General features: G+C 39.4%; 1 protein-coding gene and 1 pseudogene across 3 annotated transcripts; one reads left to right on the top strand and one right to left on the bottom strand.

The window, feature by feature from the left end:
• Positions 1-3,433: 3,433 nt before the first annotated feature.
• On the bottom strand, positions 3,434-9,961 carry LOC131783135 (uncharacterized). 3 transcript variants are annotated; one of them, XM_066160248.1, is made up of 4 exons: positions 9,825-9,961; positions 5,342-5,707; positions 4,696-4,833; positions 3,434-4,272 (listed from the first exon to the last, which is right to left on the bottom strand). In XM_066160248.1, the coding sequence occupies exons 2-4, from the start codon at positions 5,652-5,654 to the stop codon at positions 3,794-3,796; spliced, it is 930 nt and encodes a 309-aa protein (XP_066016345.1). In that variant the 5' UTR covers positions 5,655-5,707; positions 9,825-9,961; the 3' UTR covers positions 3,434-3,793. The 3 variants fall into 3 exon arrangements, with proteins under 3 accessions (XP_066016345.1, XP_066016346.1, XP_066016347.1); XM_066160249.1 differs by having other exon boundaries at positions 5,342-5,691; XM_066160250.1 differs by lacking the exon at positions 9,825-9,961 and adding an exon at positions 8,767-8,897.
• A 13,419-nt stretch (positions 9,962-23,380) lies between these two features.
• LOC136277574 (uncharacterized) lies at positions 23,381-24,734 on the top strand (annotated as a pseudogene).
• The last annotated feature ends 3,179 nt before the right edge of the window (positions 24,735-27,913 follow it).

The following is a 27,913-nucleotide window of genomic DNA, read 5'->3' as shown; positions in this document are numbered from 1 at the left end:
AAAGTTGACTGTTCCTTTTTTTTTAACTAAGCACGAAATTTTCAAGAAATTTAAAAAAAATTCCTATAGTAATAGGCCAGAATGACGTGTTCGCGTTAGTTTTTTTTGTGGGTCTACCTCCACCCCGAGTCACAGCTTAAATCACAAGCAGCTCAAGCCGCCTCTGATTTAAGGGGAGAAGGGCTTCTCTTATGTACTTAGTAAACCTAGAAATGGATAACTCGCTAAAATGGGTTCTTTTCAACATAGTAAGCAGTCAGATAGCAAGCGATGCTCTGTGAAAGTAAGGTATTTTTATTGAGAAGTTTGACTGTATTTTTTATTTCCAAGAGCATGCGTAAATATTCCCATACAAACTCTTATCATTTCGCCATGGCTCTTATTTCTCAACATGATCAACTCACAGCTTAAGCTTGGTCCGCCTGTGCTTAAATATAATACAGCTCGAACACGTTCAAGACACCTGCGAGGAGACGGTGGATGGCGTTCCTTCACCGTTTTCTCATGGAACTTTCTCAAAAAATTGTAAAGTATTCTCCAGAGTTTAAAAGTATTTGCTGGGCTCGCGGCGTTAGGTGTCTGGGTTGAAGTCCAGTTTTTAATTTTCCACCCTGTGTTTCTTTCTGGTTTGTGCGCTAGGGATGCGAACAATGTTCAGTCAAAGGTCACTGATTTACGCAGGGAAATGAAAGGGCGATTAAAAATTAGATTGTTTTTCTTACATCCAGGGGTCTTATATTCAGGGGTTCTTGCAATCATACCTGATTCCCATAGTAGGGCTTTCGTAAAGGGGAAGGGTGGGGGCGGTCTGCTCCATTGTGTATGTGCTGAGGAATTTGATGGAGAAGGATGGAGTGGCCTGAACGCAAACTCTTTAGTAGAGCTCACATGGAGGGTCTTTGAATCAGTTTCTGAACTAAAAAAAAGGTTGCTAATGGGGTTGTAACTGTCACAAATCTTTGTTTTTTTCTTTAATACTGATGAAGGCGTTGACGAGGTGACGTGTGCGCCCTTAGCGCAACTGGTATAACACATAACGTTAAAGCCGAAAACTGATTAAAAACTGAAAGAAGGAGAGAGGTCTTAAATCATGGCTCCATTCAAAGAGATCACCTCTGACACTATTCTGTGAAATAAAAAACAAAAACATTCACAAGACAATACACAGTTAAACTCACACACAATGTTTACAACAAAGCTTTCACAATCACGGCAAATCAGTCAATAATAACCCACTAGGAGCCTGTAACGGCCTTGTCTTTGTCAGCTAATGTTACTCTCCTCACGCTAAGCTGAGCAAACTTTGCGAAGCGCTTCTAATGTTGCTAGGTGACGTCGCACTGGCCGTGGTTTCTCGACAACAGCTCATACAAGAGAACAATGGAGTCACCCTTCCCTCCTGGTTCAAAAACATATAAACATAAGGCATACCTCAAAACGTCGACGGTAGACGACTGCGCGTAGCTAATGACTGACCACGAAAATTAGTATTATCTGTCACGCTGATGAAAACAAGCCTCATAAATTACGGCTCGTGTTCACCGAGCATTGAGTCAGTGAGCTGATCAATTATCATCGAATGTAGCTTTTTGACCAAAAGGAACATAAAATACGTACAGAGAGGCTAGATACATCAGCAATATGTTTTTCCAATAGAGCACGCGTATGGCAACGAATCCTGCAATCTAATTGGTTCTTATGGGCAAGATTTTGTCGCAGGCTACGGTAACACCTTGCCAAATCATCATGTAAATCTATTTTCGTGAATGAGTCGGCAGTAATTGTCATCCTTAGGCCTTTTTTATTCTTCAAATTAAATTCAGAGAGGCTTTCCTTGCTTCCCTCATACTGGGGCGCTCAGCCAGTGCTCTAGTTTATAAGCATATTCCGTTGAACCCCAATTATTAGAGAGAGTCTGAATTTGATGAAAGAGAAAATTCAGAATTTTCAACGTTTAGGGCCTAGTTTTATAAAGAGGAGATAACACAATGCAACTGATAAATTGCTTTCCAGCAGAAAAGTGATAGCAAAATGTACTGTACCATCCACCGGGTAAGATTTACACACCTGGAGCCAGATCTTTCCAGTATCCGAATAGAAGGGGTAAGTTTCTAAAGAAACTGTGGTGCTGCGTCGGTGGGAGAGTATAACTGGGTAATTTAGTATGATCGGCTGAGTTGATAGCTTCAATTGGCCACCGTAAAGAGTTTCGAGCGTTCGCCATTCGTTAGAGCGATTGGAGGAATTGTGGGTTGTGTGTGGGTTTATATGCAGAAAATGGAGCTACGCTATTGGTGGGAATATGGTAACGAGAGAACAAAGGGCTCGTGGGGACCCGTGAGCATCCCTACTCGGCACTCTTAATCCGCGCAGTATCAACAAGTGTTTTTCATTCAACTAATTTATTCCTGTTTTCTCGTCACCATAGTCCTACCAATAGCGTAGCTTCATTTTCTGAATTTAAACCCACACACAACCCACAATTCCTTCAATCGCTCTGACGAAGGGCTAACGCTCGAAAGGTCAGCTTTTAAACCCTTTACGGCGGCTAATTCACGTTATCAACACAGTTGATGATACTAAATTACCCTTCCAAGTATCCGTTGATTTTTCCATGATGACGATCCTTTGTTTCTCATTATTTTGTTCGAGTTAAGTTAAGTGGTAACGCAATTGTGTCCTCGTATTCTGTGTGTAATCAAAAATATAACAAATATGAGGAGGTTGTTTGATCATCAGCATCCCGACTCTAGCACTAACAGCGATAGGAAAGTTTACAAGTCATCAAAAATGTGTAAAAAGGACAATTTACACATCACGTTTAGCATATTTAGTCCCATTCGCAAGCATCAAGTCCATTCAAAGATGGTGCATTGTTAAATTCTAAGTTTTGAATGGATGTAACCAATGAGCATTTGATATTCTTTATGAATTGGTAACAGGAAACTGGGTTGAACAATTCTGTTTGTGATTAACATTTCTTTCTCTAGCTTCGCGATTGTCAGATTTTGTTCACTCGTATAGTTGCTGACCGACATAAACTCTAAGCAGCCCTATAATTTTTTAAAAATGAATATATAGATAATTTTCTTTACTGATCGTTTTTGAAAAAGTACATCATTTCACTAATAATAAAAAAAAACATTTGGATAGAATTGATTTTGTCAAGGGACCTCAGATGACGTTTTTTTCCTGGCGTCAATTACTTGAGGGAGTTTTTAGGAAGGATCACAGGTCTGGCATGTTATGATGAAAAATTGACTTGATTCACGGAACTGAGGAGAGTATTTTTCGAGAGGGTGTTTGTTTTTGTTTTGTGTTCTTTCCTTTCTTTTGTCTTCCGGAATTGTTTAGTTTTATTTCGCTTTAGTTTTTTCCTTTTTCGAAATCGAACTAGAGTTCAAAACCCACTATAAATAACCGCTTATGTACATGAATTTATTGAAATTAAATCTTCTCATACAGTTAAAATGGCACTCGACTATGAATGCAATGGGAGTGTACCATGCTACCTAGTACGGTGTACCGTGCTGAGCAAAACTAATTGACTGAAAATTATCACGCTTTCCTCCGTGATCTTGAGCGATATATTAGTGAAAACCATTCTGATCCCTGCCGTCTTTCCCTCCGTCGAGTATAGAAACGAAGACACAGCAGTCCTTAAACATTGGAACAGGTTCGTCTTCCTAAAAATGTTACCCAGGATCTTGTACATAAATGGCTTTCATTTGTAATCTAATGTTTTTATTCTACGTTATAAAATTATCGAAGGCAAGGTCTCCAGAGGGCAGACTCACTCATACCATGCATACACATCAACACAAGTTTTACCGCTGTTGTCTTTCTCTCCGCGGTCTATCCAATCCTGTCCGTACCATATCTGCATCTCTTGGTTGCTCGAGACAGACAAAGGATTGACGAGGTTGCGAAAAACCAGCTCAATTGAATTATGGTGATATTTAGGAAGACTGTAAAAGTGTTCTTTGTTATCAAAATGACCGGGAGTTTTAAAAGCTTTCAAGTCCTCGGCAGGTGGCAGAATGGCCTTCTTATTGGCATCTGTGATGATTGTCATCAGATTGTCTTTATATGATGTCCAGGTGCAACCCCAGAAGGATGAAATAGTAACATTGTTGCAGCGTACCGACCCTGACTTGTGAATAAGCTTCATTGTCTTAACTCGTCCACTCTTTGTCATGTTGAAGGAACCATACTGATTGTCTTTGGCTCCAAAGCAGACAGGTTCTTCACCATTTATCTTTTGCCAGCTCTCTAAGATAAAGAAATAGGATAGGCAGATAGTTTTGAAAGTTAATTAAACTGTTTTAAGAAAGAAAAAGCCACTGTAAGCCAGTCTATTTTCGAATGGTAACTAAAAGCTATTTGCAGAATAAATTCCAGTAATAAAAAAGGTTAACCATTGTCCTTTTTCGGCGTCGTGATCTGAATAGTAGTTTTGATCTATTCCCATTCGCCATTAAAACAATTTTGTATAAGGGAAAGAACAGTTCATGTCATTGACTTATCTTCTTCAAACACAAATCCTTTTTTTTTTTTTACTATAATTCCCCTTTTTTCAGTGCTGGAACAGTGCGACGAGATATAATTTTGGTAAATATAAAAAAAAGTTAGGATAAGAGAACAAGTTTAAGAGGCAGTGGGGAAATAGGTGAGTAATTTAGTGAAACAATTTACCTTCACAATAAGCCTCGATGACCTCGCTATTCTCTTCAGAGTAAATCCAGTATTTCCCGTCAGCCATCTGTTCCCCTTCGCTCACTACAATGTCATTACAGGATTCCGCCGGAAGTTCTTTGATGGATCCGAGGGGAACTGCATCAGAAATTTTCATATAGGTAGTTTCCACCGTCATGCAATTCGATACCTCGTGATACGAGAGTATAGGAAAAAAAGCTCCTACTTTCCTGCCTGCGTAAAAGCAGAATGAAATAAAAACTGTGCTAACTCTATTAGATCTAGACTAAGAAATGAGATGGAAGACAGCAACAGTAACGAAGCGAAACAAGCTAACGTTGCAGTATCATCGTTAAACTACTTTGCAGTCAAATATTATCTTCCTAAGATGACGTTGATGAGATAATAATTCCAAAACGTCGTTTCTTTAATTTTGACTTGTCTCTGTATTTTAAAATGCCTTATTAATGATGAAACAATCCCCGAAATTGAATCATCCAAAGGCTCGTCATAGGAACATATCTGTATCTACAATCTTTGTTTCTCTGAAATTTGAGTTTTCTGTAATCGTGAAAGGAAAATTAAAAAAGCAAGTCTGCCCAGAAACGCAAATACAAAAAGGTAGTCGAGGGAACGTTAAGGGTACCTCTGTTTCTAGAACGCTTCATGTAAAATCTCCTCTGATCCGGTATAAAATCTTCCGGTCTTGCTTCCTTTGTACGATTGTTCAGTTCACAGATGTTTTGACCAATGACGACATTGTAACTCTGACACGTGACTTCTTCCTCACACAGGAAAAAACACTCTTCAGGCAACTCATCGCGATGCACTTTAAACACGTGACCTCTCAGGTACATTCCGCCAATAGAGCTTTCCGTTACATGACACCGGCTGTTGGCGTCGAGTACACCAATCCGGGACATCAGAAACATTGTTGCCAGCCAGAACTTTGGATTCATTCTGAGGTGAATGTAGGTGCCTCTTGCTGCACACGGACTAATTAGAATAGTACCTGTCAACACAATTAACTATGCTAAGATAAAGTTACATATGGATTTTCAGTAAAATTAATACCTCAATTTACACCTCAGAAGTCAACCCAAAACGCTTAGTTGTAGTTTCCTACGGCCTCCACCAGTTGAACGTATTGAAAATGAACGCATGAACATGTTCTGTTCGAGATTACGAAAACAAATCGTCGGCAGCATTAAGATGTGATACTAATGTGATACAGTGCGTTAGTGACCAAGCGTGAGATCAAGTTGGCTGGATATTGGCCGAGTTCTTTTTTTGCTTTTTTGATGATCCAAGCCACAGTCGAGGTCCAATAAAATCAGTAAAAAGGAAAAAAAAATTTTTTTCATTAAAAAGAAGTTATCGTTTCAGATTATTGCATTGGGTCGCGTTGAAAGGCGAAAAAAATTAACAATTTGTTTATCTTTTACAACGGTTTTCCATTTTGCAATGGTTGGCACTTGCTCGCCGTTGTACTTTAAAACAGCCGGAAGAATTTTTTATGTCAGATATTGGTTTTCATTGCTTTTGAACTGAAAGATCCGTTCATTACGAGATTATAAATTTTCTAAAAGTTCGATGTTTTTTTTAATTTCTTGGAGTCCCTAAATAAAAACCCATAGAAAACAAAGTATTATATGCCATAACGAGGTTTTGTCATGGAAAGCCTACCCAAAGACACGAAAGAATGACCCTTTTAAGATCATGTTATAAATGGAATAGAAATATGGAACTTCGGCCTCCATTTATCTCTCCATTTATCTCTCTTATTTATGTCTCCAAATGTCAAGTGGGTTATACTAAATGTCGACAGGTGCTGTTCCTAAATACCAATGATAGTCGAGTTATGAATCTTTATCACACGAGGCGTAGGTTGTTTTTTCTTTAATTCTCAGAGGTTACTTCAAATCTATTTTTAGTAAAAGTGTTTTGTATCAAAAAGACTGAAATGAAAAAGTCAACCTTTATCTTCCATCTTGAAATTAAATAAGGTCTTCCATTCCCCTTCCCTATTCCCTACTCCACATTACTGCTTTTAGTGACATTCATTTATTCGTGCTTATTAACACCAAATTGCACTCAAAATCATGTGGTTACCTATACAAATCAAACACCACGAGCCGGCTGAACAGTTTGCTCCAGCGGTTTTAAAGCGGAAACAAATATGAAGTGTAGTATGACCCACAAATTCTCAAAATTATGATTACCGCTAAATCACCTTTATGAACAAGGACTACAGCCGTTACCAGGTATTAGAACTAAGATTTTTATCTCGTACTGTCCAAGCAGGTGTTGGATGGGAAAGCCTCACCAAACCTCGACAAATATTAGAATAAAGAGTCAGTAAATAACTAACTTTCGCTTCTCTCTTCCATCAATTAGCTCTTGTTTGAATTACGAATTGGTCAAGATATATTTATTATTATTTCTTTCTCAGAGGGCAAGGTAACGAATCCTGCCATCTGATTGGCTCTTAGTGCTGTCCGGATTTTCCTATCTCTGCCCACGGGCACTGTAACGCTTTCGTGAGTCGCCGAGAACATGCATAGCTTCGTTGCCGTTTTTCACTAATAAATTTTGTTTTACCAGCTGGTCAAAGTATTTTTAAGCAAATCAAATCGATTAATAACTTATTAGTCCTCTCTTTTCTTGCTCTCAAATCACTATAGTTGCCAGAAAAAACTTGTTTTCGAAATGAATTTGTGAGTTGACACGCGGCCTTAAAAAAAGTCTTCAATTAACTGTACTCCTTCACAAAGAGTAACTCAAAAAGTTAAAATTTTGAGATACTTGTTTTAAATGGAATAAATCGATATAACTTTCATTCATTTAAGATCTGAATTCTCTCTAACAATCTTTTCGTTGTGAAACGGTGAGAAAAGTTTTCAGTCCTCCTACACACACGCTTTCAGTAAGTTTGTACTATTCAGGTACTATTCTGTTCAATTTGGTCATTTGTACCGTAAATTGCTGAACAAAAATCAAAAAAATTCAACGAGAAAAAGCCGCATTAAATTTCCCTTGGGTTTAGTCAGTGTCTAGTTATTTTAGTGATTTTAGTGTTTCGGTGAAAAAAGACCAGATTTACACGCGCTACTGCAGCAAACAGACGAGCAAACTCCCACAAGTTCAAAACTTATCGCTGACTTTACTTACAATTACTTTCCTTGCCTTTAACTGACTGAGCAAAGGTGTTCTTCATACACTAATCATTGGTGGAAGTGAATGACACGTTCCGTAAGATCACTGTGCCCTCCGTCTTGAGTACCGCCAGAGTAGGTAGGCCTCGGACGGCACTCAAGACAGAGGGCACAGTTTCTCCCAATACGGACCTCCCGGCTTGTGAATAACATATATCTATATTTTTCTCTAAGAGGGCGGTAACGAATCCTACGTTCTGATTGGTTGTTAGTGCAGTCCGGATCTTCCCATCTCTGCCCACGGACACGATAACGCTTGCGTGAGTCGCCGACTACATCCCTAGTTTAGTTGCAATTTTTCATTCGTTCTGCCGGGTGGGAATATTTCCAAGCAATCCCAGATCAAATTACTTTGGTTGCCAGCAAAAAACTTGTATTCGAAATATTTGTGGTCGCAAATGTGTCATTATTAAATTGGTTGACTCGCGGCCTAAAAACGGTTTTTATTGACTTTTAATCCTTCTCAAAAAGTAACTCAGAAAGTTGAAACTGTAAGGTATTTGTTGACATTTTAAATTTTTATTCAGTTAAATTTTCATTCATTCGATATCTGAATTCTCTCAAGCAATTTTTCGTTGTTAAGCGGTCAGAGAAGTCTTCAGTCCTAATACAAATACGCTTTCGGCAAGTCTTTGCAAGTCTCTTCAATTTGATCATTTGTACCTTAAACTGCACAACAAAAACCGAAGGAATTCAACGAGAAAAAGCTGCATTAAATTCTCCTTGGGTCCAGTTAAAAAGTGTTTCATTTGACTTAAATTTTTCGGTGGAAGAAAGACCAGAATTCTACACGCCATTACAGCAAACAAACAAGCTAACTCTCACAACTTCAGAACATGATCATGAATTTACTTACAATTACTTTCCTTGCCATTTACTGACTGAGCAGGGATATTCTTCTTACATTAATCATCGATGGAAGTGAATAATACTTCCTGAAAGATCACTGAATGTTTTTAAAGAAAAATGTAAGGACAGTCATCGAACTTGAGTTCGTTTGCCAAACCAGCGCCGTTTTTTTTTAAAAGTGTACATGCGCTCTTTTTCCTTACGTGCTCTGTAAATGCCGGGTGTCAGATTGTGACAAATAATTGTAAAAAAATTTTTAAAATTTGTTTGGAAGCCTTTTAAATCACCTTTAGCATTACACAAATTAAAAACATGTCGGTGAAGCCTCTCTCTTTAATTTGCATTACCTCTATTTTGAATACCATTTACTCGCTCAAAAGCTGTTCAGTTTATGGAGGATCTTGCCGTAATTAAAGCCCTAAACCATTCGGGTTCTTTTGGCAAGCATTTCGCTAAGTTTTAGAAAAAAACAAAAATGTTATTCACGTATATTTCATTTCGTTTTGCAATTCGTTTGTGGTACAATTTTCGGATAACAAGATAATATCTGGTAAACCCGACATTTAGGATAAAACGCTTTTTTCGTGCACAAATTGTGTTAGCTACGTCATAGAGCACTAAAGCAGATAACATTGTTCTCAGCTGCGCCTCAAGCGACTATTGCGCTTTTCTCGTCCTCTTCAAACTTTCCCGCGTGAATCCATACCTCGATGTACGCACACTTAGCATGATCCGCAATTTTGTATTGGCCAATCCTTCTTCTTTTCTTTTTGTTATTAGTAACAGTTTCCCCCTTTCGTAAACGTCAGAACTTATTTTGTCGTCACAATTTTTACGAACGAAACCGGACCAACTTTCTTTTACTTCCACACCAACAGTACCTTGCACTCCCTAAGAGCTCGATGATAGTTTTTATAAATTACTGGAGTTTCCAAATAATTATTTATAGTAAACGGAACATTATATGCCATAACAGGGCTTTGTTATGGAAAGCTTACCCAAACAAATAAAGGAAGGAAACTTGTTAGATGATCTTATAAATGCAAAAGAGATCACTCAACTTACCCAAACTCAGCTCAATTTACCTCTGCTGAAATATGTCTTTAGAGTGTGTTGTGCTAAACATCAATGATAGCCGAGTTATGAGTACTTTAACGCTCAAAGTAACTTCCTGCGTTTCTCTCGATTTGTTTCTTGTTTGATATGATAGATAAACCCAATAACTCTTCACTCAGAGCAATATGTTTGCATATCTTTTATGCTTAAGTAATGACGTCTGGCACTGATCTTAATACAATAGCAGGATATCTTAATTATTCTCGCATGTTTTTTTTACAAACTTTACAAAAAGCTTTTCTTTTTGTTTTTTCTTCTTGCAGATGGCTGCACCAAAGCTGGCATAGAAGTCTGTTCTTTCGCACTTTGAAATAATCGTCACACATTCTAATAACTGTCGCGCTTTGTAATACAGTAACTCTTGTACTTTGTATTAAAAAAGCTTTCGCACTTTGAAATAAACTTGGTATGGCTGGTCGGTTTCGTTTTCAAAATTTTTTTTAATGATAAACTATTAAGCGGCACTGCGCGAACCGAAATGGTAAAAAAGGCTCTTTTCAATATCTCCTACGCGTTTCGTCTGACAATACCATGTTGGTTATAAAAACTTTCTTATATACAAATATGGCTTATAATATATATTTTCGACCTTTGCGTAAAGTGTAAAGCAAGCGGAAAGTATTCGCAAGCTTTGACTTAGGTGTTGCACATGCGTGATATTTTCCGTAACTATTATTGTTATTGACAGGGATGATGATCTGTCATGACAAAGTGCGAACAGGTGATTCTCTAAAAATTCCAGTAATAGCCGAGTTATGAATTAGTCATCACCCGAAAGAAGCGATCCTTTTTCTTAACCGTGCAGCCAGGCATAAATACCCGACAGTCAGGACTGACTACCGGGCATTTAATCTGCCGTTATGCAGGCTTAGATACCTTCCCTTCACGTCAATATGTTTTCACATTTTTATGTTTTAATTATTAGAGTTAGGCACTAACTCTGATAAAATAGCAGGACGTCTTACAAATTCTGGTTTGTTTTATTTTATTTTTTTTGTTTTTAGCCGAAAACACGCTAGCGAAAGCTCAAAATGTTAAAAAAACTGTATTAAAAAGGTTTTGTTTTAAATGTAGTTAAAAGCGTACACGAAGCCTGTGCGAAGATTCATTGGCACAAGCTTCTTGTCTAAAACAAATGACTGTCATCAAGATTTGACATAACGATATCAATATTTACTCATGTCCCTTTTCCAACGAATCAAGACTATTAAAAAAGGGTATCAATGAGTTGATGGCTTTTTAAAGCTTTTTAAAGTCGTTATAGCGACTTTAAAAAGGTTAGAATTTGCCGATCTTTTCTCCTAACAGCTACATTTTGTTACCGTTTTATGCCTAACGGTTAACCCCTGATTATCCTGATTGAGACCCTCCTAGTATGCAAACCTTCAGGCTGAAGTAAGTCTGAGATCAACGAATGTTGTAGGATTTAGCAAAGTCACGTATCAGGTTTTGGTGCTGCTGATGGGTTTTTCACCTTTAAGCATTAATCTACGATATGAAAATTGTATTTCTAAGCCATAAGACGAAAGCAAACTCTTTAATTTCAAACTACTGAATTAAACAAGTGTATAACGCTGGAGAGCCTTGACACTTCCGGTTAAAATGCCGTGTGTTGTTCGAGGGGGGGGAGGGATGGGGATGTTAAAGCTTCCAATTGGGCTTCCTGAAGACAAACCAGTCACACATTTCGGTAGGAAACTGACCACAAACACAGCTTTTATTTCACCTTCTACACAGTCATTGAACTTAAATAACTCTGCAGCAATCATTTAATACTATCTAAGAAAAATTCTAAGGAAATCACTCATATTAATTCTGGTCTCCTTCAACAGAAAATAGATTTGAAAAACAACAGAATAATAGGTGAAAAACGAAGAGTCCTCGACGGATCATGTATAAATTAAAGACTGAAATTATTTTGCGGTCGTCCACTTTTATACGCTTTGTTTCTTGCCATCAGAACACCAATTATAGATAACACAGCAATGACACAGTCACAACTAGAATTATATTTCACCAAAAAGATTCTACAATGTTGACTTAAAACTAATTCTCTGCTATAACACTGGCATGGAGGTTACTTTCTGTTCTGAAACCGCAAAACTCCTTTCACTACAAGCGAGAAGAACATTATGGTAATGTAAAAGATACCTAATAAAAATCAAGAACAAAACCATTCATTAAAGATAAAAAAAAGCTTTTAACAACAATTTAAAGGCTCGCAAGATTGATACTGGTGTGAAATCAGTGCTGGTTTAGTTCTCTATTAAATCAATTTTGAAATCACTGGTAAACCTTGCAATCTGACTGGCTCTCACCGAGGCGATTTATTCACGAATCGCACACTAAACGATCAATTTTAAGGAGAGTGAAATACACTTTTGAAATTTACAAACCAGCTCAATCCTGGATCAATAAAGTAGTTGAACGGGTTAACAAATCCAGCATCTGAGCGACTTAATTTTGCGATTTCAAAAGAGATGTAATAAAGTGGTAACTGAACTTTGTTCCGCGCAATTTTGGTCTGAAATTACACTTGTATTTTTAAGTCAAATTCACGCTGCGCGCTCGTTCGATTTTGAAATCACTCGTACGATTTCGGGCCTAATATCACACGTACAAATATTTCAGCATGCTCATTGGCTGAGAACATGTCAATTAATCTCAAGCACAGCAAGAAAGTTGGAATTGAACTTTGAAACTGACATCGCCGGACGTAAACTAACGACTTCCCTTTGAATAAATTTTTCATTTCTTCAGTTTGTAAGCCATATAATAAACAACATAATAACCTCGACAGTTCAGTCGTTATAGGGAAAATCTCAAACCTCTGCCTTACAACATTTACCGAGCCATGCCTTAGTTTGAGATTTTTCCGTGACGACCTCACTCTCGCTTATTAAGTAGTTAGTTATCAAATGATTCTCTCGCGCAATTTCACATTCTCCTGTTACCACTTGTAAAAGCTCTTGTTACCGCCTGCAAAAGCTCAGAAACCTTAAAAAAAATACGCATTTATGGTTAGCTAATCCTACGGAGCTCCCAATAGCACATCAACCAAAAAAGTTTGAAATGGAAAGAAACAACTTATAAGATGACTTATGACTCGTCCAGGACAACTTATGAAAGTCGGTAGAGCTTTTCACTTGTCCATGTCATTGGAAAATTTGGTGTTGCGATTGAATTTAAGTTTGTTGATATCGTGGCGACATTTTTGGATGAAAAAACTAAAGATGTGAACTGGCTCCTTGGGGAGTCCATTTAGACTTTGGAATCTGAAGTGAATCTGAATGACCGCATTCCATTCACTCTCAAATTTCACCTTCACAACCACGCAGTTAAATCTATCATTCTTAAAAACTTTAAATTATTCCAAAACGATTCAGAGACTGGTACTATCTTTTTGCAACCTCCACTAATTTCATTCAAAGGTAACTTTTTGGTCAGAAGTTCGTTTCAAACCAATGACCAATCTGGAACTTTCAAATGCACTCGCTCACGATGCCAAACTGTAGTATACTAGGACAGCGGTTGTTTATGTAAAAGTATACATCCGGGAAAGTGTGAGCGCGGGAAGATTATTAAAGAAACGTGTACTGTGTGTACTGTTGTTGTTCGCCTTCGTGGCTGCCTTTTGTGGCATACTTCTTCATTTTTAGACACTACAAATTGGCGACGAGGATGGCGAATTCAGTAGAAAGGGCGCTTCCACCTCTAGATTTAACAGGGTCTTCCTCTCAGGTCGCGGAACGATGGCGACAGTGGAAACGATCGTATCAGTATTACATCGATGGCAAGGGAATTACGAATCCTTCTCGGAAAACAGCTCAGTTACTTCATTTAGCAGGTATGGAAGTACAAGATATTTACGAAGATATTCCAGATCCTGGACCACTGAATGCTAACGAGGATAATGAGTATGTGGTGTGTCTGCGAAAGTTGGATGCTCATTTTCGAGCCGAGGACAATGTACCGTACGAGCGTCATGTCTTTCGTCAACTTACGCCGACAAAGGGAGAGACCGCCGATAAGTTCATGGTTCGTTTACGTAAACAAGCTCGTCATTGTAATTTTGGTCCAACTTTGGAAGAAAATTTACGGGATCAATTGATTGAAAAGTTGCCTAATGTTGAGCTAAAGAAGAAGCTATTGGAAGTCGTCAATATTACTCTGCAAGCAGCAATGGATAAAGTTCGAAAGTGGGAAGCCTCACACGAGCAGGCAGGTCAAATGGTCATGCCAAACCAAGAACCTGGAGCAGGTACTCATGCAGTTGAAGAACGTCCTGGGCGTGGAGACAAAGGGAAAAGCGTTTGTTTCAACTGTGGTAAAGAAGGTCATTTTGCCCAAAGTACAAATTGTCCCGCCCGAGGTCGCAAGTGCAGCAAGTGTGGTAAATATGGTCATTATGCCAGCTGTTGCAAAGGGGGAAGGAACTCGAAGCCTGGAAAACAAGGTAACAACCAACAACGGGGAGGCAGACAGAAGCGTCATGGTAAGGGGAGACAGGCAAATCATGTTGAGGGTCATTGTAACGAGTCAGGTGAGGATGACAGTTTTGCTTTTACTATAGAAGAACAGACATGTGCTATGTCAAATTCCTCTGAACCCGTTATCTCAGTGAAGATTGGTGGAATCAGCAGAGATGTGTTGATTGATTCAGGTTCCGCAAGTAACCTCATTAGTAAAGATACACTGCAGGAACTTAAGTATCAGGGGCTCAAGATTGAATTAAAACCTTGTCTGAAGAGATTGTATGCTTATGGGGGTCGAGAGCTTAAAATTGAGGGCCAGTTTCAGACAGAAGTTTCCGTACCCAAAGCAAAGGTTGTGGCAGATTTCATTGTTGTTGAATCCGGGCGTTGTTTGCTGGGATATTCGTCCGCCACAGATCTTGGAATCCTTCGTGTGGATCTCTCGGGAACTCTTGGGACAGGAGACTGTAACACTGTTGATGGTACCTTCGTGGGAGGACTCAAAGCAAAATACCCCAGTGTATTCCAGGGAATTGGAAAGCTTAACGATTATCAGTTGAAGCTACACATTGACCCCAGTGTAACTCCAGTCGTTCAAAAAATGCGACGAGTACCTTTTTCTGTAAAGGACAAAGTAACTGCCAAGGTTAACGAACTCCTTGAAAAGGACATAATTGAGAAAGTCGAGGGGCCTACGGTGTGGGTAAGCCCAGTCGTTGTTGCTCCTAAACCGTCCGGGGACATAAGGTTGTGTGTCGACATGCGGAGAGCCAACGAGGCCATTATTCGGGAAAGATTGCCCATACCAACCATAGATGAAGTCCTTGAAAGTCTTAATGGGAGTGGTGTTTTCTCGAAGTTAGATTTAAGGTGGGGTTTTCACCAAATTGAGCTGGATCCTGATTCAAGGGATATCACTGCTTTTGCCACCCATGATGGTATATTCCGCTACAAACGTTTGAGTTTCGGTGTAAATGCCGCACCAGAGAAGTACCAGCATATCATCACCCAGTCAATGGCAGGTCTACAAGGGGTGTCAAACATAGCAGATGATCTTATCGTTCATGGTCGAGACACTGAAGAACATGATAAGAACTTACACAGTGTGTTGCAACGTCTTAGTGAGAAGCAGCTGACTTTGAATGCTGAAAAATGCACTTTCCGAATGACTAAAGTGGTATTCATGGGTCTTTTGCTGAGTAAGCATGGCATCGGCCCAACGGAGGAAAAAGTCAGAGCAGTTGCAGAGGCAAGTCAGCCTCAGACACCCTCAGAAGTCCGTAGCTTCTTGGGGCTCGTTGGATTCAGTGCCAGGTTTATACCCGATTTTGCTACCACTGCTGATCCCCTCAGAAAACTTGCAAGAAAAGGGGAACCGTTCGTTTGGGGCAAGGAGCAGGAGCAGTCGTTTCAGAGATTGAAGAGTCAAGTTGCAAGGGCACCAGTCCTAGCTTACTTCGATAAGGACACACCCACCCGTGTTATTGCTGATGCAAGTCCTGTTGGACTTGGCGCCGTGCTGGTGCAAGAAAAGAATGGGGAAAGCCGTGCCATCTGTTATGCTAGTCGTAGTTTGAGTCAAGTGGAGCGTCGTTATAGTCAGACAGAAAAGGAAGCACTAGCCTTAGTCTGGGCTTGTGAACGCTTCCACCTCTACTTGTACGGGCTTCCACAGTTTGATCTGGTGACAGACCATGAAGCACTTAAAGTCATCTATTCCAGGAAGTCTAAACCTTCGGCCAGAATAGAGCGCTGGGTTCTGCGTTTACAACCGTACAACTATCAAGTTTGCTATGTGCCTTCAAGAAAAAACATCGCAGATGCCCTTTCCCGACTGACGAAGATACCGGCGTCAGACAATTCCGCGGAAGATGATGGATATGTACGCGCGATAGCTCTACATGCTGTCCCCGCTGCATTGAGAATCAAAGAGATTGAACAAGTCTCAGCACAAGACTCTGAGTTGCAAGCACTCAGAAATTGTCTCATCGAAGGGAAATGGGACAATGCCCCAAAGCAGTATTTGCCAGTGCGCAATGAGTTGACTTTTATTGGCCATGTAATTCTCCGGGGGACAAGAATTGTTATACCCCAAGCACTTCGCAAGAGAGTCGTTAGTTTGGCACACGAGGGGCACCAAGGAGTCACAAAGACAAAGGAGAGACTTAGAACAAAAGTCTGGTGGCCTGCTATGGATCGTGATGCCGAGAAAAGATGTGCAGAGTGTTACGGGTGCCAGATGGTTACAAAGAACGTTCCACCCCCACCATTGAAGTCAACACCGTTACCCAACAAACCATGGGAAGAAGTAGCTGTGGATCTAATGGGTCCGTTACCTACTGGAGAACACTTGTTAGTTCTCGTTGATTATTACAGCCGGTGGATAGAAGTTGATGTTATCCGAACAACTTCCAGCAAAACCATCATTCATTGCTTGGATGCCCAATTTGCAAGACATGGGTTGCCTAAAGGTCTGCGTACCGACAATGGCTCAAATCTTGTATCCAAAGAAGTAGAAGATTACCTGAATGAAATGGGGATTGAACACCGTTACACAACACCTCTATGGCCAAGAGCTAATGGCGAGGTAGAGAGGCAAAACAGGTTGCTTCTTAAGTCCATGAGAGCAGCCCATGCAGAAGGACAGAATTGGAGAGAGGAGCTAAACGGGTTTCTTTTGGCGTACAGGTCCACGCCACATTCAACCACAGGAAAGAGTCCCGCCGAGTTATTGTTTAGGAGAAAGCTAACAACTAAAATGCCTGAGCTAGTCAACGTTGAAGAGGAGGAGCTAGAAGTGAGCGACCAAGCCGTTCGTGATCGGGACAATCAGAGAAAGCAGTTTAACAAGGACTATGTGGACAAGAAGTTCCATGCCAGAGATCGAAATGTGAAAGAAGGAGACAGTGTTCTGCTTGAGAAGAAGAAAGAAAATAAGCTGTCACCTTGCTATGAGAAGGAACCATATCAGGTGATATCTCGTTATGGGGACCAGGTGGTGTTGCGATCGCCTCAAGGTGTCCAGTACAAACGCAGCCTTCAGCATATTAAGTCCTTTAATATGCCAGATCCAGAAGAACAGGAAACGCCACAACAGGACGCTAAACCACGGACTGAACCTAAGTCATTTGAGACGCCACCTGTGGCAGAGGATCAAGTACCAATGGCTGAATCACCACCAGAAGATGTACCTTCTACTGTACCTACAGCTGAGCCGCATGTGAGAAGATCCGGCAGAATTACGAGCCGTCCAAAGGCTCTGAGTGACTACGTTCTGTACTAAAACTAGTGACATTGGCATTTTCATATTACTGTTCGTTGTTATTACATGAGTGACATTGAAACGTTGTTTTATAAGCTGAACGGCCAAGGCTATGTTTATGTTTAGCGTGATTTTTGTCTTGAACATTTGGAATCGAATTGAACTTTTACGGTATCTAAACAAAGTGGAAGTTTGTTATGTTTCTGTCTTTCGAGGTCAACCATCTGAGCGAAGAAAGAGAGGGAATGTAGTATACTAGGACAGCGGTTGTTTATGTAAAAGTATACATCCGGGAAAGTGTGAGCGCGGGAAGATTATTAAAGAAACGTGTACTGTGTGTACTGTTGTTGTTCGCCTTCGTGGCTGCCTTTTGTGGCATACTTCTTCATTTTTAGACACTACACAAACTTGTCTTTCATTCATAACGTGGAGAAAGTGTCGGTACCTAAGAGATCCATCAAAAACACTGATCACTTTGGGTGTACCTCCGCCAATGTCATTTACTGCATAACTTGCACTTATTGCAATAAGTTATACCTTGGTGAAACAAGAAGACGGCTAGGTAGAAAGAAATGACAAGGACGCATCCAAACCAGTGGCTAGACACTTTAATCTCCCTAATCATTCTAAAACAAACCAATCTCCCGCTAAAGAACGCATAGAGTCTACAATCCAAGTTTGTTGGGCTATTTCTTGTAGCTATATTGGTCCGAAATCTCAAGAAAACAGGCTAGTTGACTGAAAAATCCTCCTTCAATGTAAAGTCCAAATAATTATTTTCCAAAATCGTTCGAGGCAAAAGCCAGTACGAGTTTTCTCATGAAAATAATGACTATGTAATTTGGGCTGCCAGGAAACAATTGACCCACAATACAGAGGAAGTGATTACACCGTTGGGTGGGCTACAGTACTGGAACGTTTGGCGCTGAAGAAGTCCTCAAACGTAAAGATATTTGAAGAAATTCAAGAAGCATTGAAGAAGGAATTTGAGGCAAGAAAGATGAAAGTCAAAGGGTTTACAGTTGAACAGTTAAGGTCAAAATATATTTTATATATTTACATTGGTAATGGGCTTTCATCGAAAGAAACAGAATGTACAAGGTGGTACGATACTCTTAATCCTGTTTTTACAGAGGGGGTGGATGAATTTACCGATGTAGCTTGTTCTGCTGGCGACATAGCTGAAGAAAGGTCTTTTACCTCTGTTTTATCAGTGCATGCAAGCTCTGGAGAAGAAGAAATGGATCACTCCTCTAGCAGTGATGAAAGCAGTGAGGAAAGATCAACAACATCACTCTCAGTCCCTGAAGGTGACAACAAGCTTGAGGTACATCATGGCGGTGACAAAAGAAAGGCTAATGAAGATGAAAGCAATAAGGAGGAAATGAAAAAGGAGAAAAAAGTGTCTAAAAAGCCCAAGATAGGACTGCATCCTAAGCAGGACATAAAACCTAAGACCCAGACAGCGGCAGTACTTCAGCTGTGTAAAACCATGGAAACATGAAATTAGAAGATCCTCGCAGCTGAGAACACTACTGAAACTAGTAGTTGTAAGTAGGACCTGAAAAAAAAATTTCAGGCCCGTACGGGATTTGAACCCATGACCTCTGCGATACCGGTGCAGCGCTCTACCAATTGAGCTAACAAGCCAACTGGGAGCTGGTCAATGAATTGGGTACAAATAAACATCCGAGTGATGTTTATTTGTCCCGTACGGGCCTGAATTACTATAATTAAAATACAGTGCAAATATGTGAATTTTCATATATCTAAAATCACCATGGAAACATATTCGCAGAGTGTAAACCACGCTCAAGATGAAAGGTTGAACAGGATTTTGGAAGCAGACCGAAAACGTGATGAAATGTTCTTGAAATTTCAACAAGAACAGGCAGAAGCAAATAGGCGACATGAACGAGTGATAATGCAGTTGGTTTTGCAAAAGGCCCCTAGTCAAAGCCTACCACTGACCTCACAGCAGTATTACCCCTTCCAGGAACAGAGACCCCACAATCCATCCTTGCTGGCCTTTACATCTGCAACACCATATGTCTCTCCTCAGCATGGCTTGTATAGTATGCCTTCAGAGACTGATTCCAAAGGTTACTATTCTTCAACAAGCCCTGGTGGCACATCTGACTACACTCAGTTAAATTAAGTAAACCAACTCCAAGTGAGCTTTTACAGTATACGTCACTGTTACTTCATTACCTTGTTAACTTTTTTTAATTTACCTTTGCTACAGAAAAAACTAGCTTGCAAGTTTAATGATAAGATTGCTATATTAAAAGGACTGTTTTTCCAACTCCTACTTATAAAAGGAACTTTATTGATCATTCACAAGTTGTGTTACAAATGTTCTACCAGGTATTGTAAACAATTCTAGCACTACGCTTGAGTAGCTTTCTAGGTAAAGACGAACATGGCTTCTAACTTTTACCTGTTTTAGAGGGGAAGGTTTTCACTCATTTAAGGTAAACTACTGTTCCATTAAAACTTGAAATTCCATTTGAATAAAGCCTTATTCCAGTTTAGCAATATTGTTGATCACTGAGCTTTTAAACTCCTTTCTGGGAGCTGAAGATAGTTCTTGATGTTTGCTAATGCAAAAAGACAATGAATGATTTCTCCACTTCATAGTGTCCAGGGTAAGTTAATTTCAATCAGTGATAAATGGATATTATGTTCACAATTTTTCTTGGCAACAATGTTTAATAAAAACCAGTTTCAGCTGAGAGGTTTTGTGATCTCCAGATAAATCATTAAGGTCTTGATAAATATTGCTAACAATTAACTCACCCTTGAATATTTCTGGATATCACTTAACCACAAAGATTTTATACATTTACAATTCCTGCTGAACACTAAATCATGCACTGAAATATCTCATTGTGAAACTTCAAACACTGTAAATTACTGAAGTGTTACAGGTAGCACCATTTACATGCTATATTGGCAAATGTTAGTTTTCAGTCTTAACATTTATTAACAAAAGAATAAGGAATGTATCCTTACTTAGTTAACAACAACATAAACATAGAGATTAACCTTTGAATGAACTTATTCCTGGTTTGAACTACAACATCCATGTGAATAAAGTGATACTTAAAACTGTTAGAATGGTTGCCATGTCTATGATAACGACCACAGCCAGTCAACTACCTTCTTCCTGATTCTTCGAACTTCATTTTTATCACGGATACCATGGCGTCTTCCACGAATGAGGTTAAGCTCTTGCACGTCCAACCTCCACCGCCTCTTGCATGGATCATTCACGTGTATACAAATGTTATGTAATGTTATGCCACACATAATGATACGCTTTATGTTTTTCTTATTGCAATCCACTTTTTTGTAAAGCAGTCGCCATCGCCCTTTAAGCATCCCGTATGCGTGTTCAGACACAACTCGAGCAGATCTTAACTTTTTGTTAAAATTAATTTCTGCTGGATCTCCAGTAGTGTCAGGAAAAGCTTTCATTAGCCATACACGAGATGGAAAAGCACTGTCGCCCACAGTCACAAAGGGGATTTCTCCATGCTCAGTGAGATGTAACGATTTACTGGGCAACACTTCCCCTTCTTCAAATGCATGGAAAATAGGACAGGATTGCAAAAGGGTGGAATCATGCGTGGAGCCCGGAGCACCTACCCCTGCCCACAAAAAGCGTTTGTTATGCCCCATCAGCCCCAAACTAAAGAAATTGCGATGCAATGCGCATTGCTGATCATCGATACTCTGCCATTGGTCGCCACCTGAGAGATGCCCATGGGAACATTGACTTACTCAATGAGAGCCAGTTTAGAATGCTTAAAAAATGTGGCACGAAATGGGATTGTCTTGTTTATGAAATGTTGTACATAAGAACAATAAGGCCCAATTTAAACACCCAGAGCGATTCCATTAGGGCCAAACTCTTTGTTTAACTTTTAACGCTTTGTAATTTATTCACCGCTTCATTATATATGTACTCGATTTTATTATTTTAGTTTACTTGATAATGACGTTCTGGAAACGTCGAAACGTCGTGTTATGCTTTATAAGATTTTATCGCAGATTTTTATTGTCAAATAATAATAACAATGATGATAATGATAATATTGCTATTATCGTAGTATAAATAGTTTTAACTCTACAGATATTAATAATGTTATTGATAATCTAATAATATGATTACTACAATAACTTACTACGTACAATAACTCAAAAACAAAAGGAAAAAATGGAATTTATGTAAATAACCTTTATTCCATTCGGAAATTCTTGAAAATCTGCTGAATTTTTAGCAAGTTCAGTCCTCTCTTTCAAAATAAATTGTATTCTAAGAATCGAGCTGCACGTCAAAACTTTACGTTTTCTCCTTTTAAAAGGTTGAAAACATTCTGAATTAAGCCATCCATGTGTCTGCCTCTTTTTGGCGCCAGAAACTGAACATAAAAAATTAATTAAAGTTACAGTATTTCACATTCTTTTTTGTTTCAAACACTATTTTATAATATGTGGTATACCTGGAGTATGAACTTCACAATTTCTTTCTTTTACTTCAGACAAGAAGGGAAGTTTGTTTCTTCTGGTAAACACGATGCTGATAACTTGACAATACTCAACATCCTCCTGCAAAACCCAAAAGAATTTCAACTCAAACAGAAGCCCTCTGAGATACGCGAGAACAAGATCTTCACGTTAGATATGCAAGAAATCCCTGTCTCGACTGCGGAGGCTGACGACAACGGCGCCTGCATTTCTAAAGGCAGCGCGAAGGAGCAGTTCACGTACAATGTATTGGGTTCCACAACAGCCCATAAGAACGAAAATGGTACGTGGATGTAAGTGTTAGGAAAGCCAAAATTTACACACGACGTTACGTTTCTGCAAGAGAAATTTATGAGCTGGTCCGCCGTTACCGTATAAGCAAGAACAATCCAGCTTTTTCCCGCACGATTGCCACTGTCAGGGCATGCGACGACCATGAGCCGAAATCACACTATCTAGTGATGTATCGCTGGGCAGGAGAACACCTGGGACCGGAAGACTTCGTTCTATCTCGTCACGGGAACGCAACAAGGTCCATAACTACCGTAAAGATACAAAGTTACTCAAGGAAATCGATGATATGCTACAAAAGGGGATGTCCACGGACAGAGTGTACAACAATATTGCAAAGAAAAAAGAACAAACTATGAGTGAAACAGTCACTGGCCCCAAAGTGATCGTAATAGGAAGTATGCCTCAAAGAAAGCCTATGTAAGCAACAACCAACAGGACGTGTGCAGTGAAGCAGAAGTTTTGGCGTTCAGTCTCCAAACCATTCCAATGCAGGGATCACGTTAACGCAGAAATCGTGCATTTTTACGCAAAAAAAATGCACGATTTAGTGGCTTCAAGTGGCTTCACAGATATCTTTTGAGATACCAAGACCCTTTACTGCACCCAACACATGCAGGAACGAGATGCATTTAAGTTGCAATCCGTCGGATGTAACCAGTGGTCAAAACAAAAAATAATGGCGGATATCTATGAATGTCCAAGTGATGCACTCCCTCAAAGTGAACCAGCGGACGCAGACGATGAAGACGATTTTGATGTCAAACTTGAAAGTCTCAAAAATGTCTGGGAAAAAGCAGCTCCTGCTTTTCACGAATGGCTTCGAAAAACAAGGTCGCAACAATTCAAGGACTCCCTTATCATGTCAGCAAGACCAAGTCTTGGTATCGAAGGACACCTCTCCACCAACGGATTCGGACTGAAGCACAAGCCAAAGTAAGCATGAGACATTAGCAACAAAATACGGGGTCTATTACAGTTCTCTGTTACAACTTGAAAACTTTAATCCACTAAGGTTTACTGCAATTGATCCCATGCATAATTTGTTTTTGGGGACTGCAAAGCATGTTTTCAAACTGTGGATTGAGAAAAATCTATTATCAAAGAAAGACCTTAAATTCTTAGAAGATAGGATTAATTCTTTTGATGTTGGAACTGGAATTGGACGATTGCCGCACAGAATAGCATCAAATTATGGTGGCTACATGGCATCTCAGTGGAAGAACTGGATATTGATTAATTCCATATTTTGTCTGAAAGATCTTTTACCAGAAACTCATTTAAGATGTTGGCAGACATTTTTTCTTGCTTGCCAGTATCTTTGTACTCCAGTTCTGTCCAAGACAAACATTATAAAAGCTGATATGCTATTTGTCAAGTTCAGCGAAAGATTTGAAAAGCTGTATGGCAAAAAAGCTGTGACACCAAATATGCACCTTCGCTGCCACTTAAAGGAATGTGTCATTTATTGCAGACCAGTGCATGCATTTTGGTGTTTCAGCTTTGAACGTTTCAATGGAATTCTTGGTACAATGCAAGTGAATGGAAGGTCTGTGGAGATACAACTAATGCGCAAACTTAAGGCTGGACAGTTTGTTTGGGATTTAAAATTTCCAAATGAATTCCAAGAACATTTTTTGCCATTTTTTGCCCAAAATGGAAGTCATGATTTATCTGAGAACTTGGTGGTAGAAAATGCCACCAAACTATTTAACAGTGCCTATTGTTTGAGTTTGGGGGACTTTCAGTGGAGTGGCCTCACACTTGTTAGTCTTCCAAACTCATTCAAGCATTTTGCATTGGATCCAGATGAGCTGAGGGTACGTTTTGACTGTTACAAGACATTGTACCCTAGGGAAGAAATTGAACTTTCTTCAAGTGTTGCACGGAAGTTTTCAAATGTCCTGCTTGGCACTGAAAAGTTTGGATCAAAGTTGGACTGCCGTAACTTGAGATCAGCTAGAATTATGGCCTCTTGGAGTGTTGATGATGGTTTTATTGATACCTCTGGCTCCTAGAAGACCAGGAATAGTCAACTTCTACATAGTGCACAGTGTAAAAGTCAATGGAGAATTCCGTCAGCATGCATTTGCAGTTGTGTGGTGGTACAAAATTGACTGTGACCAAGGACATTTTGGTAAACCAACCCAGGTTTGGAAACAGTGTGCTTATGAACCCTGTGGACCTTCCCTATTTATGCCAGTGCAGCGCGTAGCACAAAAATTTGCATGCTGTTCGATGAAAATTAATGGGGTAGATAAGTTGGTAATAAGCCCCATTCCTAGGTCATTTCATTAACTCTGATATTGCTTGCACTTACATTGAATGGCTGTTCTGATTATCAAGTTGAATATCTTAGGATTGCATTTGTGGAAGAGCAAATCGTATTCGTAGATAATGTCAACAGCATTGACCAATAATTTTGAGGCTGTACAGCAAGGACCCCAAAAATGTGGCTATTCACATTCTTTTAGACTTGCATACCTGTGTTCAAGTTATGGCAGGGTTCCACAGAAAACCAGTTTCTGTGACGTAATCCTTCTTGAAACATCTAAGTATTAACATTTAACTTTTAACATGTCTCGATTGTATTGCGTTCAGCCTTTTCGTGCGCTGTAAAAGTTCTTATCCAACTCAGTGCAACATGTCATACGTTAATAGTTACATAAGCAGTAGTAAATTTGCTAAATAAAAGCTTGTATCGTTGAAAATAGTGTTTCTATCTGCACTGTTGACGTATGATTTACAGAGCAAACTACGTGTATCCTTATGGAAGACAGAGTACAGTCGGCGATGGCTTGATAGGAAAATATTTTTGAGTTATTGAGAAATAGAAAATATTTACGTTAGGATACTATTTTCAGTCATTTTTCCTAACCATGGGTGTACTCATGGGTGTACTAACTTCGAACAATCTACTATACAGTAACCAGTCCGCTTACCGCCCATATCACTCATGTGAAACTGCTCTGCTTAATATTACCGACAACTGGTTGAAAGCCATGGACAACAGTGAACTCGTTGGTACTGTCTTTTTAGACCTAAGCAAGGCCTTCGACTTAGTCAACCATGACACTTTACTTGCTAAACTTGATAAATACCACACTGCAACAAACACACTAGACTGGTTCAGATCTTACTTAACAGGCCGCACACAAGTTGTATCTGTCTCCGGTGTGTTGTCTAGCCCTTTACATCTTGAAGTCGGGGTACCACAAGGTTCCATTTTAGGTCCGCTTCTGTTTTCTATCTATATGAATGATCTACCCCTCCTGTTAAAGAACACTGAAGTCGACATATATGCCGATGATACAACGATCTGGTTGAGCGGAACCAATTGTACAGATATTCAAAACACTCTTAATAATAGTCTAGACAAGGCCAACAGTTGGTTTAAATTGAACATGATGATACCAAACACAAAGAAGACCAAACACCTGCTGATTGGTTCTGTTCAAAGGCTATCCCAAAGCAGCGAGACTACAATGGAAATTTATATCGATAATATCAAATTAGAGGAAGCGGCAGGGGAAAAGCTGCTCAGAGTTGTCATTGACTCAAACCTTTCATGGAACTTACACATTGACTGTTTGATTAAAAAGTTAAATTCTAGAATATGTCTCCTTAAAAGAGAAAAGGTTTATTTAACCTTTGCTTGCAGGAAAATGTTATACAATGCCCTCATCAAGCCAATACTAGAGTATTGTTGTACGGTCTGGGGCAACTGTACTGTTGGTAATCTCCAAAGAGTTTTACGACTACAGAAACGATGTGCTAGGCTTATTTTAGATGCTGATACTCACGAAAACTCAGTCAAGCTTTTTAACAAATTACATTGGCTGCCTATAGATGATATCATACGTATAAGGAAGCTTTATTTGCTTCATAAAATAAATCAAGGACATTGCCTTCTTATTTTAATAAATATATTGAACATAAAAGTAACACCCATAATTATAACACGAGATCCGCTTCTAATAACAATATTACAACACCAGCTTGTAAAAGGAACTCTGGCCTTAGAACGTTTCACTCAAGCGCTTGCCGTTTGTGGAAAACTCTTGATCCCGAACCAAAGACACTCTCTCATACTAATTTTAAAAATAACTTAGTTAAATTTTTACCGTAGTATGACTTCTTTTCTTGATCATTTTAAGATTCGTAAAACTTTTTAGTTTCATTAGTAGTAAATCAATCAATATTGTATTAATAGTAGTTCTTAATGTAATTTTAGTTTGTAGATTATATAGGTAGTCAATTATTCAATCGATACATTTTAGTACTTTAATTGTAGGAGGGCCATTATGAAAACTACTGGGTGACCAGTAATCAATGTCTCCACCCTAGTTAAATAAAGTTATTACTAACTTACTTACTTACGTACTCAGGTTTTCTATTGGCCTACATCTTGGAGAGAAGATCAGATAACACGTAAAACTTATTGATTGCGACGAGCTGCGAGACATCCCTTGTTAAAAAAAAAATAAGCCATTTGCGCCAGTTTAACGAAAGCTTTACATGTTTTGCGAAATGCATGGTTCATCACAACCTTTAGGTAACTTGTAAACAAGCATAAGTGTGTCTAGACATATTTATGCCAGCTTTACAACAACTCTAATTTTGGTCTAGTAAAGTTTAACTCTACGCAAACTTTCTATTGAATGTAAATCTGGCTCTTCAGCTTTAAGTTACCTTTACGAAAGCTTTACATCTAATGATGTACATGTACCTTTACGCACCTTTACGAGCATTATTATACTGGCGTAAAGTTACTTAACGAACTTTACGCAGATTTACGCAACTTTAATTTTCCGTAAATCTCTTTTTTCCTGCTGTGAGGCGTAGAGAACGCGATATCCCAAACAAAGTTGCTGAGGTGACTGCAGAACTTCAAACGAAGTGAAAAGAATTCCTCATGGAGGAAGCCAGAGCCATTCATGGTTTGGGCAAATACCGTCTTTCCCCGGGGTACGACCATTTTTACGTTGATCCCACCAAGTGGAACGGACGAAGTCCTGAGAGGCAGCGTCAGCACATCAGCTGCTTTCGTGAATTTGTGCCCAAATCGTACGACTCGTACAAGAAACCGAGCTCAGCTGGCCATAAGACCTCACTGAGGTCTAATAAGAGAAGGGCAAAACAACTGGAGCCTGAGATCTTTACTGGACGTCTTCCTGATGCTAACCCACCAGCCAAAAAAACTTCTCTATCCCCCTATGCTTGTCAAAAGGTAGTAGAAGCTCACAGTTGCAGGTAATAATAAAGTATACACCTACAGTTCTTTTTACTATTGTGCGTTACAGTGTTCGACCATGTAACCAGGAAGTTGATACCATACAACATGTGCACTTTTCCACAGGTGGACAAGCCTAGCTGTTCATCGTCAGGGGATATCCTGAACCCTGGTAGAATTACAGGCAAACATTATGATCCTATCCACAGAGATGACACCAAGCCCTGCCATAAATCAGTTACAT

This window comes from Pocillopora verrucosa, chromosome 13 (assembly GCF_036669915.1).
Source record: "Pocillopora verrucosa isolate sample1 chromosome 13, ASM3666991v2, whole genome shotgun sequence".
Lineage (NCBI taxonomy): Eukaryota > Metazoa > Cnidaria > Anthozoa > Scleractinia > Pocilloporidae > Pocillopora > Pocillopora verrucosa.
This window is presented reverse-complemented; position numbering and strand designations above follow the sequence as displayed.